At 36.0% G+C, this 20,303-nt stretch overlaps 1 protein-coding gene across 1 annotated transcript; it reads left to right on the top strand.

Annotated features, from left to right (window-relative positions):
- Positions 1–6,984: 6,984 nt before the first annotated feature.
- Positions 6,985–7,923, top strand: LOC311618762 (olfactory receptor 6C75-like; the record flags this gene model as incomplete). Its single annotated transcript, XM_084876343.1, has 1 exon — positions 6,985–7,923. The coding sequence occupies one exon, from the start codon at positions 6,985–6,987 to the stop codon at positions 7,921–7,923; it is 939 nt and encodes a 312-aa protein (XP_084732469.1).
- Positions 7,924–20,303: the final 12,380 nt, after the last annotated feature.

Raw genomic sequence — 20,303 nt, 5'->3', positions numbered from 1 at the left:
TGACTGAACAGACTGTGTGGGATGACCAGGCTGGCAGGGGGGGTTAGTGTGGAGTGGCCAAATGACTGAGCAGCAGGCTGCATGGGGCAACTAGGCTGGCAGAGTGGCAGTTGGGGGCAATTAGATTGGCAGGGAGGGCAGTGAATGGCAACCAGGCCGTTGGGGGGAGAAGGGCAGTTGAGGTGACCAGGCTGCCCGGGCCACGGGGATTGGTGGCAATTAGGGGCAACCAGGCCAGCAGAGGAAGGCATTTAGGGGTGATCAGGCAGGTAGGTGAGTAGTTAGGAGCCCGTGGTCATGGATTGTGAGAGGGATGTCAGACTGCTGGTTGAGGCCCAATCCCTAGGGTTGGGCCTAAACTGGCAGTTGGACATCCCCCTAACAAGATTGGAGAGGGTGCAGGATGGTCTGAGGGGACCCCCCCCCATGCACAAATTTTATGCACCATGCCTCTAGTTGACATATAAAAAGGCATACTTCAACTTCCCTATTTGACTTTTATTTTTTTAAACATTGAATTTATTGGCTCACAAAACTATACATGTTTCAAGTGTACAACTCAACAAAATATCGGCTGCATACTGCATCATGAACCTATTGCCTCAAGCAAAGTCTCTTTCTGTCCCTATTCCCGCCCACTTTGCACACTCCCGAGACCCCTCTCCCCTTTCCCTTTTTTACAGCTCAACTTCTTCTGAAGGCATCAGATATTAGGTTTATAGGCACAAAATTTTCTACTTTATGGATAACAATGACACTTGAGAAAAATAGTCACAAAATGTTTGACATCTGACATATGCCATAATTCCTCAGATTTCATGTGGACATTCTTGCCTAATCTCAGGTTATCCCCAAAAGCAATTATGTGAAATATTTATTCTACATTTCTATCTTATTTTGCTTTTTGACCATTCATTATATGTGAATATAAAGTCTATTTAATTCTTGTTAAAGTTTGTTATGTAGATAAATATATCAGTAATTTAATATAGATAAAAGACTATAATATCTTCCCTTTTCCTTTATATCCAAAATAATTATGAATACCTTTTTGTAAAATTCATAAATATATTTATTAGATTTAACTACTTACACTGCACAGTCCCCTTTTCATCGTTCATTAGTAGGGTGTATATAAATAAATAAGAGAAATGCAAAAAAGGAAACTCCAGGCTTAAGGTATAATGGGAAATAGTTAGAAGAAGTAATTTTCTACTTAATTTGTAATAAATCAAGTGTTTCAAATACAGTTTTTACTTTGTTAATAGCAAGGTAAAGCATGTATTATATATGAACCTATGATTCTCAAATTGTGTTAGACAATTAAAAATATTAAAATCCAATTTGTGCATCTATTTCTGCCATCTTTGATGTACCTTTTTCTCTGCAACTTAAAGATAAGTTATTAACAGGTTGTGTTTCACTAATGTATATTGAATCGTGTTAAGAAAAGTTGGATTGAAGGCACATCCATTGTTTCTTAAGTACCCTCTTGTCTTTGATCTCTGACATATCCTCCACATTGATGTTGGAACACTTCCTAATTTACAAATTGATCATGGCACTTTCCTTTAAGAACATTTTTAACAATATTTTTATTGTTGACACTATTAAAGATATTCCTATTTCCCACACTTTGCCCACCTCTACACAGCTCCCCTTCTTCCCTCTGGCCATCAGCACACCATTGTCTGTGTCTATGTGTTATACTTATATGTTATTTGGCTAATTCCTAAGAAGTTTTTCAAGGCTTTATATTGCTTACAAAGTAATGTTTAAACTCCTCAAGTGTTTCCATAATTTAGCCATTTCTGTTTCATTTTGTATCTCTTCCAATTAGGAATCCTATGCCTTGATCATATTCCATAGCAAAACGTGTTGAAAAATTCTATGCTTTCACATATATAGAGTGCATGCTCTTTGCCCAGTTCTTCTCTGCTAGTGTGTAAAACACTTCAAGTATCAGTTAAAGTTGATTAACAGGAGTCTCCTCTGGAAGACTCTGATCTACAAGGCTGTGGTAGTTATGCCATACTCAAAGTTTCATGGATTTATACCAACTCTCAATAGTGTTATTACAATTAACTATATATTTTTTCTTGCAGTAGACTTTATTTTCTCAAGAGCAAAACCTACATCTTACATATTTCTACATTCTTATCACTTAAACCACTGCCTAGAGAGGAATAAGTAAATTAATGAAGCGATGAATGAACAGAGTTAACAAGTTCACTAATAAAGAAGAATCAAATGTGGCCTTTGATGGAGATTAATATAATTCAACTGATGTTGCTATTTAATAAGTGGCAAGATCAGAGCTTTCCTTTGTTTGCAAAAACAACTGACACGAGGCTCTGAGATAAATTTATTTATGGTAGCATAGAAATGCCATGATTTACTGATCATTACTCAAGCTAAGAATTAAAACCCCAAGCTTGTCATTTCCTTTCTGTAGATTCTTAGTCCTAGAGATAATTACATAAACCCTCACCCCGAAGGCCTATTTATCTCCTTTCCTATGGTGACACAGATTGTCCAGCTTTTCACACAAAGTACAAGTGCTAGGAGCAGAAATAGAAGAGTGGAGTCTGGCTATAATTACAAGAACTATTAATCTGTGAAATATTAATTGGGCTCTGTTAACTCTACTTGTTCTGTTCTGATTAGAAATATCACATTCAAACCTGGCAGGGAGTTGAATGCCCGTGAACATGGGAGTTAACCTCCTTTCCCAAGAACTGCCTATCGTCATGGAAAGATTAACAACAATGTTGGTGTAACAATCGGGTCCTAGAGGTGCCTTCCCTTTGTGACTCTCCACCACCCAGTCTGTACTGCCTGTAACCATTATACCTTGACTGCTTCCCTGTGCCTGTAATTCCCACTTTCCCATGTAACCTTTGACCTTCTACCCAATAGAAACAGCTGCCTAATGGGGTAAAGTAGAGCAGATTTTCATGGACAATCTGCTGCTCTCCCATTCTGCCAGCATTATTGGAATAAACAGTCATATATGATTCAATCCTGGCTCTGCTTAATTGGCTCAAGTCAACTATTTGCCCAGTTTCATTTTCTGGCAACTCTGGTGGAACTACAAAATGTCTGTATTTGTGTGTGTGTGGTGGGGAGGGTGTGGAGGAGGGAAAGGACTCTTCTGGGGTGAATTGCAGAGATCTCATTTGCTGCTTGCACTTGGGGTTCCTGGATTGGAGGCCTGGAATCTTTTATTCACAGTTGCCTGGAATTTTCCTGTTTTTGAGTCCCAGCTACAGCCTCAGTCATCCCTATCATCTCTCTTAAAACCTATGTTGAATCAAGTGTACTATAATTCTGTAACGAGGGGCATCTGTTGTATGTTGCTCCCCCATCTGATGTGAGTCTGATCAGCTCCTGGTTGCCAGTGGCCTCTCAAGGTCCTTGCCTGGTCTCTGCATTCAATCCTGATGAGCTTAGGATGGAGACGTGGCCCTGCATAGCCAAGGACATTATTTTAAGTGTTTTTTAGAGAATTATAAAATAACTAGTGTCCCGTGTGCACAAAATTAGTGCATGGGATTGTCCCTCAACCAAGCCTGCACCCTCTCCAATCTGGGACATCCTCCTTGCAATCCAGGACCACTGCTTTCAAATCATTTACCTGCCTGCCTGGGTGAGAGATCCTGGGAACATGGTATAAGGAAAAGGGCCTCTGGTCCAGAGATAGGAGGGCCCAAGTCTTACTGGAGTCAAATGAAAAGCATCAGGCTGCGTGGGCAGGAGTCTAACAACCTCGCCACACCTGCCTTGCCACACGCTGCCCACTGCCCAACTGGCGTTTGGTCCAGCCTTCAGTTGTTTTGGACATTACAGACCTTGGATCATTATATATATATAGCACTTAGATTGAGGTACCATATTTTCTATACTAAATTATCTATCATATATTCCCACATTTTATTAGTAACTAACATAAACTTCATTTTTTCTTTCTTTATCTGGGATTTCAAGACACAAATGTGTGGTAGGTCACACATATGTTAGGGAAATGTACTAGTATACTGAATTCTCTGGAGACATAGTATAAACTAATTTTTTTAAAAATTATATGTTCAAAGTAATTTAGTGCCTGGAGAGAATACTTCTAAAAGAACATATAAATTGGTTTACTTTGGGAAATGGTGTTCAAGAATCTCATATCCACATGAGAATTCTTCGTAATCTGGATAATTTTCCTTTAGAGTACAGAAAGCATAAATACTACATGAAATCAAGTGTTGATTAATCTGTAAACTTAGAATATTCAACACAAAATGGGAAAATATAATTCACTGCATAAAAATCGGTAATAAAATAGTTAATCAAACTCTTTCAAAGTAGGGGCTAAGAAACAATCATAAATTGTATAATAAAGTGAAATCCCTTTTAAGAAAATGGAACATTTGTGTGTTCTGTTCAGCTGATGATAAGAGAACTAAGTATTGAAACTGAGATTTTTTTGTCAGAATAAATCTGTAGGTATATCTTATTTTAAAAGGTGTTTGAGTTTTTAACTGTTTTTGGTAGACTCGAAAAGATGAAAACAATATTTCTCAAAAGTAATGGCAACGTTTCTGGTAGATATATTTTATCTCACTTTTGTTCTATTTTCACCTTTAATCTTGTTTCCTCAATCTTTTAAATTTTAAGGTGGGGGAAATGGTGAAGAAGACAAATGAACATTTAGTATTGAAATCTTTTTTCTTTTGGAAATCTATCTAATATTGATAGTATCTAATACAAAGAAATATACCTGCATTAATAGGCCTGACTTCTAATGGTTTCATTTTGTCAATTTTGTTGTTGTTTTTTCTTACAGTGTATGTTGGGAGATAGTTGGTATGCACAATTGTTGAAGTTGGACAAAGAAATAATTTGACGTGATAAAATTCTTATTTGGGTGATTTAAATATAACTTTTCCACAGTGTTGCCATTATGGTAAGTTGTGTAAATGAGGAAAATTTTATAACAGGCAGCTTCACAAATATCTGCATGAGAAAGAATGTCCAGGGAGAAAGGCTAGTTTGTTTTCACTCATAAATGTCTATATATTAAACATACATGATTTTGATAATAAATCTCTAATAATTTCCTTTAATGAAATCATGCATGTAGTCTTCACTTTATCTCTGTTCAGGCTGTTTCCTCTCTAAGGAAGGAATATCTTCTCTCATTGTTTCATATTCTAAGACCTAGCTTTAAATCTTACTTTCCTCCTGTGAACTCATCTAGATATTATTGGAACCAACGTTTATTTGTCCTTAAAAGTTTATTTTTACTTCTCTATATATAGCTTTCTAATGATAATATGTTTTAAGTAAGTTAGAAATAATAATTTTTATATTCTCAAACACAAAACATTACTTTATCATAAGACCTTAATCATTTTATGTGTTAGATGAAGATACTGAGGAAAGAAATTTTCCTTAGAGGTAATGTTAAACTTTTTTATTTTAGAGAAATAAGCTGTTATCTGGCCCATAGTATTTTGTACAAAATGTATACTTCTAAGGATACTACTTTAGAAATCATAATGCTGATGTACAACTTACTAGCTATGCAAACCTGAACAATCTGTCTCAATATATGCCTCCTGTTCAGACTAGTCATCCATAGATATTTCTTTAACTGTATTTACCAAACATATGAATATTCTTATGATAAAATATATACATCTTAAAATTTGTGTCACACTATTCTGTCATTTATTATGTGTTTGAATTTTACCAAATAATTATCTTCTCTTTCAGTCTATGATGATCTCAAAACTATTTATGTTTCAGTACATATTTTAGACAAAGAACAAAAAGGCAAGTATAAGAAAGGTAAGCAGATAGAGAGCAGTTGCATTGGTAAATAGTTCCTCTTTATAATTTTTACTTACTAAGTTACATATTTTTAATCTTCCTTTTACTTTTCCCCTCAAATTCACTATCCTATCTCTCAAAAAACCCTTCTTCCCTCTCCAGGATTCCATAAAACTTTATTCTTTGCTCTTACCTTTCTCTTTATTCCTTTCATCACATATGATTTAATGAATTCATATTTATATGATTATCTCTGCTTCTTTTTTTACATGAAAATCTAAAAATTGTTTTTGATTTGTTGTTCCTCTTATTTATGCATTCCTTGGTTGATTCATCTATATGCCGTGACTGGGAACTGAACCCTCAACCTTGGTGTATTAGGATAACACTTGAACCAACTGACCTACCCAACCTGGCCTATTTCTCTCAGCTTTTATAATCCTTATTCTCACAAATTAGCAGTTTATTCTTACACAGACTGACATTACCAAACTGTGCTTGCTGATTTTGTTTTGGGTTACAAATTGGTAAGTGCTGGTTTGCAACAGAGATTGAGGGGACGGACATATTATTGAGAACAGAATCCCCCCCTCCCCCCAAATACCTCCTAATCACTTACCTGGAATTGGATATTATTTACCATGAAAATAAATGGGACAAGAATCAGGCATTTGAATTTGCTTAGTTGAGTGAAATAGTAAATGTATACTAGCCTTCTTTATTGATGATGGCTAGGTTTGTGTACGTGTGTGGGAGGCAAATTATGAGCTTGTAGTGACATCATTTTGGTTCTAAGATGAAAACTTCTTTATTCAGACTAAATGGCATGCCACCCCAACTCTTGAATTTTAACAAGACAAAAAAACATACACAGCATTTTCCTATGCTTTGAAAATCTCTCTAATCCCTCTAATTTACCCACATAAAAACAATCTACAACTACTATTGCTATATAGGTTATTCTCTAGTACAATTTTCAACTATAGTTTTAACTACTTTTTTCATGTCAAAACACATTTTTAAAACATAAAAGAACAATGTATTTTGCTATCTGAAACATCACTTTGCTAACTTTACTTTCAATATTAATTATCACGGTCGTTTTTCCATTGTGATCATCATTTTCTTCGTTTTCCCTATTCAGATATAGCAAGTACAGTAATGGGAAATCATACATCCTGGAAAGTGTTTATCCTAGCAGGCTTGACTGATGACCCACAATGGAAAGTTGTGTTATTCATCTTCCTGCTGCTCATTTACATGCTAAGCATCACCGGCAATCTGATTATCATCACACTCACCCTGGTGGATATTCACCTCAAGACCCCCATGTATTTTTTCCTTCGGAATTTTTCCTTTTTAGAAATCTCCTACACTAGTACATGCATTCCTAAGTTTTTGCTTACTATTGCAACAGGGGACAAAACCATTTCCTATAATTGTTGTTACACTCAGGTGTTTTTTGCCTTCCTTTTTGGAGCATCTGAATTTTACTTGCTGGCAGCCATGTCCTATGACCGCTATGTTGCCATCTGTAAGCCCCTGCATTACACAGTCATCATGAGCAATAAAATCTGCACACAGCTTGTCCTCAGTTGTTGGCTTGCTGGCTTTTTTGTCATCTTTCCACCGCTCATCTTAGGCCTGGACCTTGACTACTGTGACTCCAATATTATTGAGCATTTCTACTGTGACTCCACTCCTGTTATGCAGCTATCCTGCACAGACACAGGGACCATTGAGCTGATGGGATTCATCTCTGCTTTGGTGACACTTTTGGTCACATTGATAATGGTGATACTATCATATGCCTTTATTGCCTTGACCATTTTAAAATTCCCTTCAACTAGTCAGAGGACAAAAGCTTTTTCAACATGTTCTTCTCACATGATTGTGATATCCATTTCTTATGGCAGCTGTATTTTCATGTATGTTCATCCATCCGTCAAACCAAAGGTATCTTTTTCCAAGGGAATTTCCATGCTCAATACTTCAGTTGCACCACTTTTGAACCCTTTCATCTACACTTTACGGAACCAACAAGTGCAAAAAGCCTTCATGACTATGATCCACAGGGTTATTTTTTTCTTAAAGAAATGAATGACCTATTGCACTCTCTATACAAAAAAAAAAAAAAAAAAAAAAAAAAAGAACAAAGGAGCCTCTAATAATGACAGTGTATCTAATAGTATCTTCCAGTTCATAGTTTCCAATAATTTTCTTCAATAGAGATTTTTTTTTCCTGACCCCACTTTCTTTTCCTGTGGACAGGTAAAAGAAATTGAACTAAATTTCTAACCTGACTTTTTCGGTCTTCAATTCTAATTAGTCAAGACTATGAAATATTATTTAATTTGAATTATATTTAATATTGCATGCAATGCCAAGTTTATTACTGTACTTTATTTATGATCATTGGTAACCTATTTAAAACTAATATTCATTAATATTTTCTCTAATTTATTGGTGCAATTTAATTTCTTGGTACAATTTCTAATTATAATAATTAAAAGGAAACTGTAACAGGTTTTCAAGAGTGTTTATGCTCATCTTTGAAAATGTTTGTTTATTAAAATATGATTGTTGTTTTAAAGTACATTTTATAAAACAAGTTATTTATAAAAAATATTTGAAAAATAGCAAAGAAATGAAATAAAACATAGGTAGGAAGAAAACTACATATAGTATAAATTGACTAGGCAAGTATATAAGTTTATGTAGCATTTGTAGAATGAAGAGGATCTTAAATATATTTGGATCATGGATATGATTTCAGGGAAAATGGTTGCTTAAAACAATTTATTATATTTTTTTCTTGATAATTTTGTTTGTATATCCATTTTGATAAAGTTGATTTAATAATCTTAAAACATTATTAAACTTTTAGAAATTTTAAGAGCAAGGAAATGAGAAAAAAATATATATTATAACTTTGAGTCAATCTAATAAAACCTAAGTTTCTCTTACTATTATGATGAATTTTGATTCTGTTATATCTCAATCAGGATGAGTTCACTTATAACATTTAATGTAAACCATTAAATTATCATTGAGCTATTCTTAAATGTTTTACTTAATAGATATTTAAATGTTTGCCATCTATTAGTTATTTACTATAAAGGATATTTTATGATTTTTAATAAAGATCACTAATATTTTTAAAGGAGATATCATCTTAGCATGTGATTAGAGTCTGTAAGACGTACAGATAATTCTCCCATAAATGTAAGTTCTAGGCATAAATGTGGTTTATTCCTAAATATCTCAAGTGTAACTGCTATGTTTTAGAATATATTTATCATCTGTAGTGCTCCCTTTTTCTCAACATGGCATAAACACTGTAATAAGATTGTCTAAAAATCTCTAATTTTTAGTCAGTCATAATTTGACAGTTTTAGTTATGCTATGTTTTCTTTTCTTATTTAATTTAATAAAATTTTTCATTATTCATGATATTATTTAGTAACCATTGAATTAGGTTTTCCATTGTGCTGAAAATACTTGAACTATAATATTTCTTTTTCAATAAATATATTTTCTTACTTGTTTTGTAACCTGAATTTGAAAAGTATCATCCTTGCCTATATTTAGCTCTTATTGCCTTCATTACCTTTTATTTCACATTCTCTTCTCAGCCATCTTTTACTGGTTTATAAGCCACCAATTCAGTAACCTCCTTTAAACCCTGACTTTCCAGATTAGTCATCTTTTTTCAGGAAGACTTTGAGATATGTAGAATTCAAATGCACAAAAACAATAACATAAATGGTAAGAAGAGATTAAGCTAAAATAGCCTGAGGTTTTAATAATCTGAACACTAATTAAGGTAAGAATGCATGCTGTGATCTCTAGGATAATGTCTGAAAAATAATTAAATATCACAAAGAAATCAATATAAGTAAAACAGAATAATAAATACTTATTATCCCAAATAAAGACACATGAAAATGAATATAAAGAACAAAAACAGGTCAATGAAATGGATAAAAAGTAATAAAAAGGGAGATATCAGTAATTCTATTGAATTTACATGGATAAAACATTATTCAAACTAATTTTTACTTGAATTATAGAATTATATGATGATTAAGTTTTAATATAAAAAAACATAATGGGAAACTATGTAACCAAAATTGTTTTAACCAAAAAAACATAAGTTTTAGCTAGACTAATGGCAGATACACTAGACTTTACAGAAAAAGGCATTAGAATTGATAAAATGGGATCTTTCAGAAACAGAACTAATCCATAAGAAATATCACTGTCTGAGATAAGCATATTCTGCCTGTATTAATCAGGGTGCTCCAGAGAAACAGAACCAATGTGAAATTTATGATAAGGAATTGCCCCACTTGATGATGGAGGCTAAGAAATCCCACAATCTGCTATGCAAGCTGGAGACCCAGGAAAGTATTGATATAATTCTGAGATCCAGGGAACTGATGGTGTAAGTCCCAGTTGAGGGCAGGAACAGAGAACAAATACTACCTCATCTCTCTGTGTTTTCTTCTATTTGGGTTTTTCAGGGATTGGATGATACCCACCCACATTAGGGTCAGGGCAATCTGTTTTACTCAGGCACAGAATCAAATGCTAATCACATCTGGAAACGCACTCACAGAAATAATATGTAATATGCATATTCTATACCCCAGTCCAGTGGTTCTCAACCTTTCCAATGCCGTGACGCTTTAATACAGTTCCTCATGTTGTGGTGAACCCCAACCATAAAATTATTTTGCTTGCTACTTCATAACTGTAATTTTCTACTGTTAATGAATTGTAATGTAAATATCTGTGTTTTCCGATGGTCTTAGTCTCTACAGCAGGGGTTCTCAACCTGTGGGTTGTGATCCACAGGTTGAGAACTACTGGCAGGGCCCCCTGCCTGGGTCCAAGCCACCTGATGCTGCCTGCCTGGGTCCCCATCTCAGCTTGGATCCACAGGTGGCTTCAGGCGCTGGCCCCCGTTGCCTGCCCATGTTCTCAACTACATGGGCAGCATAGGGCATCTGCCTCCCTCATGCCTGCATATGCAAATGTATCTGCCACTTTGCTGTGTTAATTTGCATATCACTCCTGATTGGCTGTGGACATAGCGAAGGTATGGTTAATTAGCACTTTTCTCTTTTATTAGTGTAGATTACTTATGAGTTCTTATGGCCCCATTGCTCCTCCCAACCACTCACTCATGCCCTAACCTCCCTGTTGTCTGTGTCCATTGGTTAGGCTTATATGTATGCATACAAGTCCTTTGGTTGATCTCTCCCCCTTATCCCCACCCTCTTCTTCATTCCCTCTGAGGTTTGACTGTCTGATTGATGTTTCTCTCTCTTGTGATGTCGTTTTTTTTTTTTTAATATATTTTATTTATTTTTTACAGAGAGGAAGGGAGAGAGATAGAGAGCTAGAAACGTCGATGAGAGAGAAACATCGACCAGCTGCCTCTTACACACCCCCTACCGGGGATGTGCCCGCAACCAACGTACATGCCCTTGACCGGAATCGAACTTGGGACCTTTCAGTCCGCAGACCGACGCTCTATCCACTGAGCCAAACCAGTTTCGGCATCGTGATGTATTTTTGTTCATCAGTTTATGTTGTTCATTATATTCCAAAAATGAGTGCGATCATGTGATATTTATCTTTCTCTAACTGGCTTATTTTGCTTAGTATAATGCTCTCCAGTTCTATCTATGCTGTTGCAAATGGTATGAATTTCTTATTTTTTTACCGCAGCATAGTATTCCATTGTGTAGCTGTGCTACAGTTTTTTAATCCACCAATCAGCTGAAGGGCACTTAGGCTATTTCCAAATCCTAGCTATTGTAAATTGTGCTGCTATGAACATAGGGGTGCATATATCCATTCTAATTGGTGTTTCCAGTGTCTTGGGACATATTCCAAGAAGTGGAATCACTGGGTCAAATGGGAGTTCCATTTTTAGTTTTTTGAGGAAACTCCACAATGTTCTCCACAGTGGCTGCAACAGTCTGCATTCCCACCAGCAGTGCACTAGGGTTCCTTTTTCTCCACTTCCTCACCAGCACTTGTTTGTTGATTTGTTAATGATAGCCATTCTACAGGTGTGAGGTGGTACCTCGTTGCCAATTTGATTTGCATCTCTCAGATAATAAGTGATTTTGAGCATGTTTTCATATGTCTCTTGGCCTTCCTTCTGTCTTCTTTTGAAAAGTATTTATTTAGGTCCATTGCCCATTTTTTGATTGGGTTGTTTATCTTCCTTTTGTTATGTTGTAAGAGTTCTCTGTACATGCTGGAGATTAAACCTTTATTGATGATAGCATTGGCAACATGCTCTCCCATGCAGCAGGCTTTCTTATTATTTTGTTGATAGTTTCTTTGGCTGTTCAAAACTTTTTATTTTGATGTAGTCCCATTTGCTTATTTTCTCTTTAGATTCCATTGCCCTAGGAGCTATATCAGTGAAGAAATTGCTGCGTCATATGTCTGAGATTTTGCTGCTTATGGATTCCTGTAGTATTTTTATGGTTTCCAGTCTTATGTTTAAGTCCTTTATCCATTTTAAGTTTATATTTGTGTATGGTGTAAGTTGGTGGTCTAGTTTCATTTTTTGATGTATCTGTCCAATTTTCCCAACCCCATTTATTGAAGAAATTATCTTGACTCCATTGTATGTTCTTGCCTCCTTTATTAAATATTAATTAAGCATAGAGGTTTTGCCAAAAACGGTTTGGCTCAGTGGTAGAGTGTCGGTCTGTGGACTGAAAGGTCCCGGGTTCGATTCCAGTCAAGAACATGTATTTTGGTTGTGGGCACATCCCAAGTAGGGGGTGCAAGAAGCACCTGGTCGATGTTTCTCTCTCATCGACATTTCTAGCGCTTTATCTCTCTCCCTTGCTCTCTGTAAAAAACCAATAAAATATATATTTTTTAAAAAGCATAGTGGTTTGGATGATTTCTGGGTCCTTTAATCTATTCCATTTGCCCATTTGTGTCAGTACCAGGCTGTTTTGAGAACAGTGGCTTTGTAATACTAGTAAGCTTGATATCTGGTATTGAGATCCCACCTACTTTGCCCTTCTTTATCAGGATTGCTGGAGCTATAAGGGTCCATTTTTATTCCAGATGAATTTTTGGATATAATGTTCTAGGTCTGTGAGATATGCCATTTATGTTTTAATGGGGATTGCATTGATTCTATAGATTACTTTGGGTAGTATGGACATTTTAATAATGTTGCTTCTACCATTCCATGAACATGGTTTATTCTTCCATCTGTTTATGTCTTCCTCTATCTCTTTTTTAAGTGTCCTATAGTTTTCCACACACAGGTCTTTAGCTCCTTAATTAAGATTGTTCCTAGGTATTTTAAATTTTTTTTGTGCAATGATAAACAGGATTGCTTTTTTCAGTCTCTCCTTCTGTACGTTTACTATTGATGTATAGAAATGGCATATATTTCTTGGCATTAATTTTGTATCCTGCTACATTGCCAAATTCAGTTATTAAGTCTAATAATTTTTCATGGAGTCTTTATGATTTTTCTATTTACAGTATCATGTTATTTACAAATGAGGACATTTTTACTTCTTCTTTTCCAATTTGGATGCCTTTTATTTCTTCTTCTTGTCTGATCACAATGGCTAGTACTTCCAGTACTATGTCCAACAGGAGAGGTGAGAGTGGGCATTCCTGTCTTGTTCCTGTTCCTAGGGGAAAGGGTTTTTGTTTTTGCCCATTGAGTATGATGTTGGCTGTGGATTTGTAATATATTGCTTTTATTATATTGAGTTGTGATTCTTCTATTCCCTAGTTGCTGAGAGTTTTAATCAAGGATTTTGTCAAATGCTTTTTCTGCATCAATTGATTTGACTATGTGATTTTTATCTCTCAACTTATTTGTTGGTGTATCATGTTTATTAACTTGAGGATATTGGACCATCCTTGCATCTCCAGGATAAATCCTACTTTGTCATGGTGTATGATCTTTCTGATGTAATGCTGGATCCAATTCGCTAGAATTTTGTTGAGGATTTTGGCATCCATGTTCATGAGGGTATTGGCATGTAATTCTCATTCTCTGTGTTGTCTTTATCTAGTTTCGGTAATAGGGTGATGCTGGCTTAATAGAATGAGCTTGGAAGTGTTCCTTTCTCTTGAATTTTTTGGAATAGTCTGAGGTGGATAGGTTCTAGTTCTTCCTGGATGTTTGGTAAAACTCGCCCATGAAGCCATCTTTCCCATGGCTTTTGTTTGCTGGAAGGTTTTTTTTTGTTTTTTTTTGTTTTTTTTTGTTTTTTTTTACGACTTCTTCAATGTCATCCATAGATATCTGCCTACTGAGATGTCTATATTCTTCCTGGAAGGTTGTATTTTTCTATGAATATGTCTATTTCCTCCAAGTTCTCTACTTTTTAAGAATAAAACTGTTAACAGTATTTTTTTTAACAATCCTTTGTATTTCTTTGTGGTGTGTTGTGATTTTGCTTCTTTTATTTCTGATTTGGTTATTTGAGTCCTTTCTCATTGCTTCTTGGTAAGCCTGCTAGAGGTTCATCAATCTTGTTTATCTTTTCAAAGAAGCAGTTGTTGGTTTCATTGATCTTTTGTATTGTTTGTTGGTCTCTATGTGATTTATTTCTCTGCCGATCTTTATTATATTCTTCCTTCTGCTCACTCTGGGAGTTTCTTATTGCTCTCTATCCACTTCTTTAAATTGTAGAGTTAGATGATTTACTACCATTTTTTTCTTATTTTTTATGAGGTAGGCTTATAGAACTATCAACTTCCCTCTAAGGACTGCTGTAATTGTGTCCCATAGATTTTGGATTGTTGTGTTTTTATTGTCATTAGTTTCAAGGATGTTTTAATTTCTTTTTTGATCTCTTTGGTTACCCAATCATGTTTAATCACATGCTATTCAGCGTCCATGTATTTGAATTTTTCAATTGGTTTTCATTGTAGTTTATTTTTAATATTATGCCATTGTGGTCTGATAAGATGCTTGGTATGATTTTGTTCTTCATAAATTTGGAGAGACTTTGCTTGTGACTCAATATGTGGTTTATTTTTGATAATGTTCACTGTGCACTTTAGAAGAAAGTATATTCTGTGGCTTTGGAGTGAAATGTTCTGAAGATGTCAATTAAGACCATCTGATCTAGTGAGTCATTTAGGATCGCTGGTTTTTGTTTTTTTTTTTCTGATTTGTTGTCTAGATTATTTATCCAGTGTTGTCAGTCATCTATTAAAGTCCATTGTTAATTGTATTGTTATCAATCTTTCTTTTGATATCTTCCAGGAGGTTTTTTTTTTTTGTTTGTTTGTTTGTTTTTTTAATGTATTTGGATACTCCTGCAGTGGGTGCATATATGTTTATCAGGGTAATATACTCTTGTATCAATCCCTTTAGTATCATTAAATGGCCATCCTTATCTCTTTTCATGGCCTTCACTTTGAGGTCTATTTTGTCAGATATAAGTATTGCTACCCCAGCTTTCTTTTCATTTCCATTTGCTTGAAAGATATTTTTCCATCACTTCACTTTCAGTCTGTATGAGTCCTTGTTCTACAAGAAGTGGGTCTCTTATAGACAGCATTTATATTGATCATGTTTTTTTTTATCCATTCAGCCACTATATGTCTTTTGATTGTAGCATTTAGTCCATTAATGTTAAAAGTTATTATTGAAAGGTACTTGTTGGTAGCCATTCCTATTTTTTGTGCCTGTGTTCCTTCTTACCTTTTAATTTCTTCTTTTTACAGCATTCCCTTTAGCATTTCTTGCATTGCTGGCTTGGTAGTGATAAACTCCCTTAGTTTTTTTTTTTTTTTTGCCAATGAAGCTCTTTATTTCCCTTTCAGTGTTGAATTATAACCTTGCTAGGTAGAATATTCATAGATCAGTATCTTTCTTTGATCACTTTGTAAATTTCCTTTCATTCTTTTCTGGCCTGAAGTGTTTCTGTTGAGAAATCATTTGATAATCTAATGGGACATCCCTTGTATGTAACTTTCTGTATCTCTCTTGCAGCCTTTAAGATTCTTTCTTTGTCCTGAACATTTGCCATCATAATTATGATGTGTCTTGGTGTGGGTCTTTTTGGTTTCACCTTGCTGTAGACTCTATGACTTTTTTCTTCTGCATATTGGAAGTTTTCAGTCATTATTTCTTCAAATAGGTTTTCTAAACCTTGTTCCTCTTCCTGTTGTTCTGGCACCCCTATTATTTGTATGTTGCTTTGTTCATGTTGTCCCATTGCTCTCTTAGGCTCTCCTCCTGTTTTTAATTATTTTATTCAGTTGCAGTTCAGTTTGAGTGTGTTTTGCACCGCTATCTTCTAAACTGCCAATGCGGTCCTTCACTTTTCCTAGTCTACTGTTGAAACTTTCTATAGTAGTTTTTCATTGCAGCTATATCACTCTTCATTGCTTCTTGATTATTACATAAGTTATTGATTTTTTTCTTCAATTTCTTTTTGATTCTTACATAAGTTGTTGATTTTTTCCTCCTCCCAGTTTATGAAGTGTATGACCCTTATACTGAATTCTTTTCCTGACATATTTCATGCCTCTGTTTCAGTTAGCTGCTTTTGTGGCGATTCCTCCTTTTCTTTCCTTTGGAGATTTCTTTGCCTACCCATTTTTGTCCCTCCGACTGATCTAGATATCAATTTGTGCTGGGGCTTCTCTTTGGGTAACAGTGGCTCCTCAGTGATGGTTGCTCATGAGGTGGTAATGGAAATGGCTCTTTCTCATTTTGCAGTGTCTCCTCTGGTGGGTGCTGTTCATAGCAATGGTGTCTTCTCTGGCTGGTGGGGGAGGCTGATCAAATAGCTGCTGTTCCTTGGATGGGCATGGGCTGATCATAAGACTCTTGCTCCTAGGATGGGGTGGGCTATGTTTGGCTGCTCCTCATTGGATGGGGTTGGGCTGCTTACATGACTGCTGCTCTTGGGTTCCTGATGGATTGCTCATGTGGCTGCTGCTCCTTGGATTGGGGCTGGCTGCTCCTGTTCCTCAGATGGGGAGAGCTGCTCATGAGGCTTGTGCTTCATAGACAGGGACAGGTTGCTTGCAGGTCTGGTGCTCCTCATGTGGGTGAGGGTTGTTTGCATGGCTGCTTCTCCTTGGGTGGGAGTGAGCTGCCCATGTGGCTGCTGCTCATCGGACAGGTATGGGCTGCTTATTCAGCTGCTGTTCATTAGATAGGTGCAGGTCTGTCCTGAACATTTGCCATTGTAATTATGATGTGTCTCGGTGTGGGTCTTTTTGGGTTCATCTTGTGTGGGACTCTGTGTGCTTGTGTGAATTATTCCCCACATCAGGGAAGTTTTGTGACATTATTTCTTCAAATAGATTTTCTAACCCTTATTCCTCTTCCTGTTTTTCTGGCACCCCTATTATTCGTATGTTTCTTCATTTTATGTTGTCCCATAGCTCCCTTAGGAAATCCTACTGTCTTTTAATTTTTTTCTCCAATTGCAGTTCCATTTGGATGTGTTTTTCTTCCTTTCTTCTAATTCGCTTTTGGTCCTCTGCTTCTCCTAGTCTGCAGTTGAAACTTTACATGGTGTTTTTATTGCAGCGATATAAGTCATTATTTCTTTTTGATTCTTACATGAGTTGTTGATTTTTATTATCCATCTGGTTTATGAACAGTATGACCCTTAGTCTGAATACTTTTTCTGACATATAGCATGCTTCCATTTCACTTAGCTGCTTTTTGGGGGATCCTCCTTTTATTTCCTTTGGGGATTTCTTTGTCTACCCTTAATGTTCTTTTTTTTCCATTTTTTTTTTTATTAAGGTATTATATGTGTACATATCTTACCATTGCATGCCCCCCCCACTCCCATACATGCCCACCCTCCCCAGAGTTTTGCATCCATTGGTTATGCTGATATGCATGCATACAACTCCTTTGGTTGATCTATTATCTCCCCATATCTCCCTACACTCCCTGCTGTAATTTGACAGTCTATTTGTTGTTTTACTGTCTGTGTATCTATCTTCTTGTTCATCAGTTTATAATATTCTTTATTATTCATAAATGAGTGAGATCATGTTGTGTTTTTCTTTTATTGACTGGCTTATTTCACTCAGCATAATGTTCTCCAATTCCATCCAGGTTGCTGCAAATGATAAGAATTCCTTCTTTTTCTTGGCAGCATAGTATTCCATTGTGTAGATGTACCATTGTTTTTGGATCCAATCATCTGCTGATGGGCACCAAGGCTGTTTCCAAATTCTAGCTATTGTAAATTGTGCTGCTATGATCATAGGGGTGCATATATCCATTTGAATTGGTATTTCTAGTTTCTTAGGATATATTCCTAAGAGTGGGATTACTGGGTCAAATGGGCATTCCATTTTCAGTTTTTTGAGGGAACTCCATACTGTTCTCCACAGTGGTTGCACCAGTCTGCATTCCCACCAGCAGTGCAAGAGGGTTCCTTTTTTCTCCGCAACCTCGGCAACACTTGTTGTTTGTTGATTTGTTGATGTTGGCCATTCTGACAGATGTGAGATGTTACCGCATTGTAGTTTTGATTTGCATCTCTTGGATAATTAGTGACTTTGAGCATGTTTTCATGTGCCTTTTGAACTTCATTCTGCCTTCTTTTGAAACAATTCTATTTAGGTCCATTGCCCATTTTTTAATGGGATAATTTATCTTCCTTTTATTAAGTTGTATAAGCTGTCTGTAGATGTTGGAGATTAAACCTGTATCAGTGATAACATTTGCAAATATGTTCTCCCATACAGTGGGCTTTCTTGTTGTTTTGTTGATAGTTTCTTTTGCGATGCAAGAGCTTTTTATTTTGATGTAGTCCCATTTGTTTATTTTCTCTTTAGATTCCATTGCTCTAGGGGCAGTATCAGTAAAGAAGTTTTCGGCATATATCTGAGATTTTGCTGTCTGTGCATGCCTCTAGTATTTTTATAGTTTCCCCTCTTATGTTTAAGTCCTGTTTCCATTTTGTGTTTATTTTTATGTATGGTGTAAGTTGGTGGTCTAGTTTCATTTTTTTGCATGTATCTGTCCAATTTTCACAACACCATTTATTGAAGAGACTGTCTTAACTTCATTGTATGTTCATGTCTACTTTGTCAAATATTACCGTATTTTTCGGACCATAAGACGCACTTTTTTTCCCCCAGAAGTGGGGGGAAAAAGTCCCTCCGTCTTATGGTCCAAATATAGCGTACACATATACTGTAAAAAAAAAGTTTTTTTACTTGCCCGGTTCTGTGTGGTCTCTGTGTGCTTGCCCGGCTCTAAAATGGTTCTAAATGCTGCTGTTTACTTTACAGGGTTGATTACATGTGTTTATGACTGTGATGTTGGGTTTTAATGCACATAAAATATTTTAGGACACTATTTGTTTCAGAATCTTTTTTTCTTCATTTCCCTTCTCTAAAAACTGGTGCGTCTTATGGTCCGGTGCATCTTATGGTCCGAAAAATACGGTAATTGAGTATAGAGGTTTGCAATGACATCCAAATTCTATTGATCTATATGTCTGTTCTTGTGCCAGTACCAGGCTGTTTTGCGAATAGTGGCTTTGTAATACAGCTTGAAATCTGGTATTGAGATCCGTCCTACTTTATTCTTCTTTCTCAGGATTACATGAAATCTATGACATTCTTTGTAATATATATAATTTTTTTAACATGGTTAGAGAGACAGAAACATTATTAGGAGAGAAACATCAATTGGTTGCCTTCTGTAATCCACCCCAATCTCAATCAGGGATCAAATCCACTACCTGGACATGTATCTTGACCTGGAATAGAACCAGCAATCTCTCTGTGCCTGGGTCAATTCTCAAGCATAGATCCACACTGTTTTAGTTATGATCACATTCTTTATTGTCTCTCATTTCTCATTCCTGAGAAAGGTTCAATGTTGAACACTCTGTGCTTTTTCTCTCTCTTCTTCTGTGTTTATTCCTCAGGATAAAAGAGTTTTTAAAAGTAAATTCTCATGAATGTACTCCCAACTCTCTGATTCCCTATGAATATCATTGTCCAATTATCTATTGAAGGACACTTCAGTTGTTTTCATGTCCTGGACATCTACACTAATAAAACAGTAAGATGCAAATTGACCGTACCTTCGCAATCCCCACCAGACAATCAGGAGTGTGTATGCAAATTAACCCAACAAAGACAATGGGTTAATCCACCATCTTTGTTGGGTTAATTTACATCTGCAGGCGCTGAGTGACCGGGGGCAGAGCTGGATGCTGTGTTATCGCCATTGTGGTGATGCAGGTCTTCTGCTCTGTTCTCGCAGCTCCAGGCCTCTGGGCAGCGTGGGAAGGTGGAAAGGCGACTCTGAGCAGGATCAAAAAGGTGGATAAGGGTAGAGTGAAGACAGTACAGGCAGCCAGGGGAAGGAAGGCCCATTCTTGCATGAATCTTCATGCATCAGCCCTCTAATTATATATAAAGCTGCAACAAACATTTGGGAGCATATATCTTTATGA

The sequence above is a fragment of the Pipistrellus hanaki genome (assembly GCF_964339955.1).
Source record: "Pipistrellus hanaki genome assembly, chromosome: 3".
Classification (NCBI taxonomy): domain Eukaryota; kingdom Metazoa; phylum Chordata; class Mammalia; order Chiroptera; family Vespertilionidae; genus Pipistrellus; species Pipistrellus hanaki.
The sequence above is the reverse complement of the archived record's forward strand: the minus strand, read 5'-3'. Positions and strand labels throughout refer to the sequence as shown.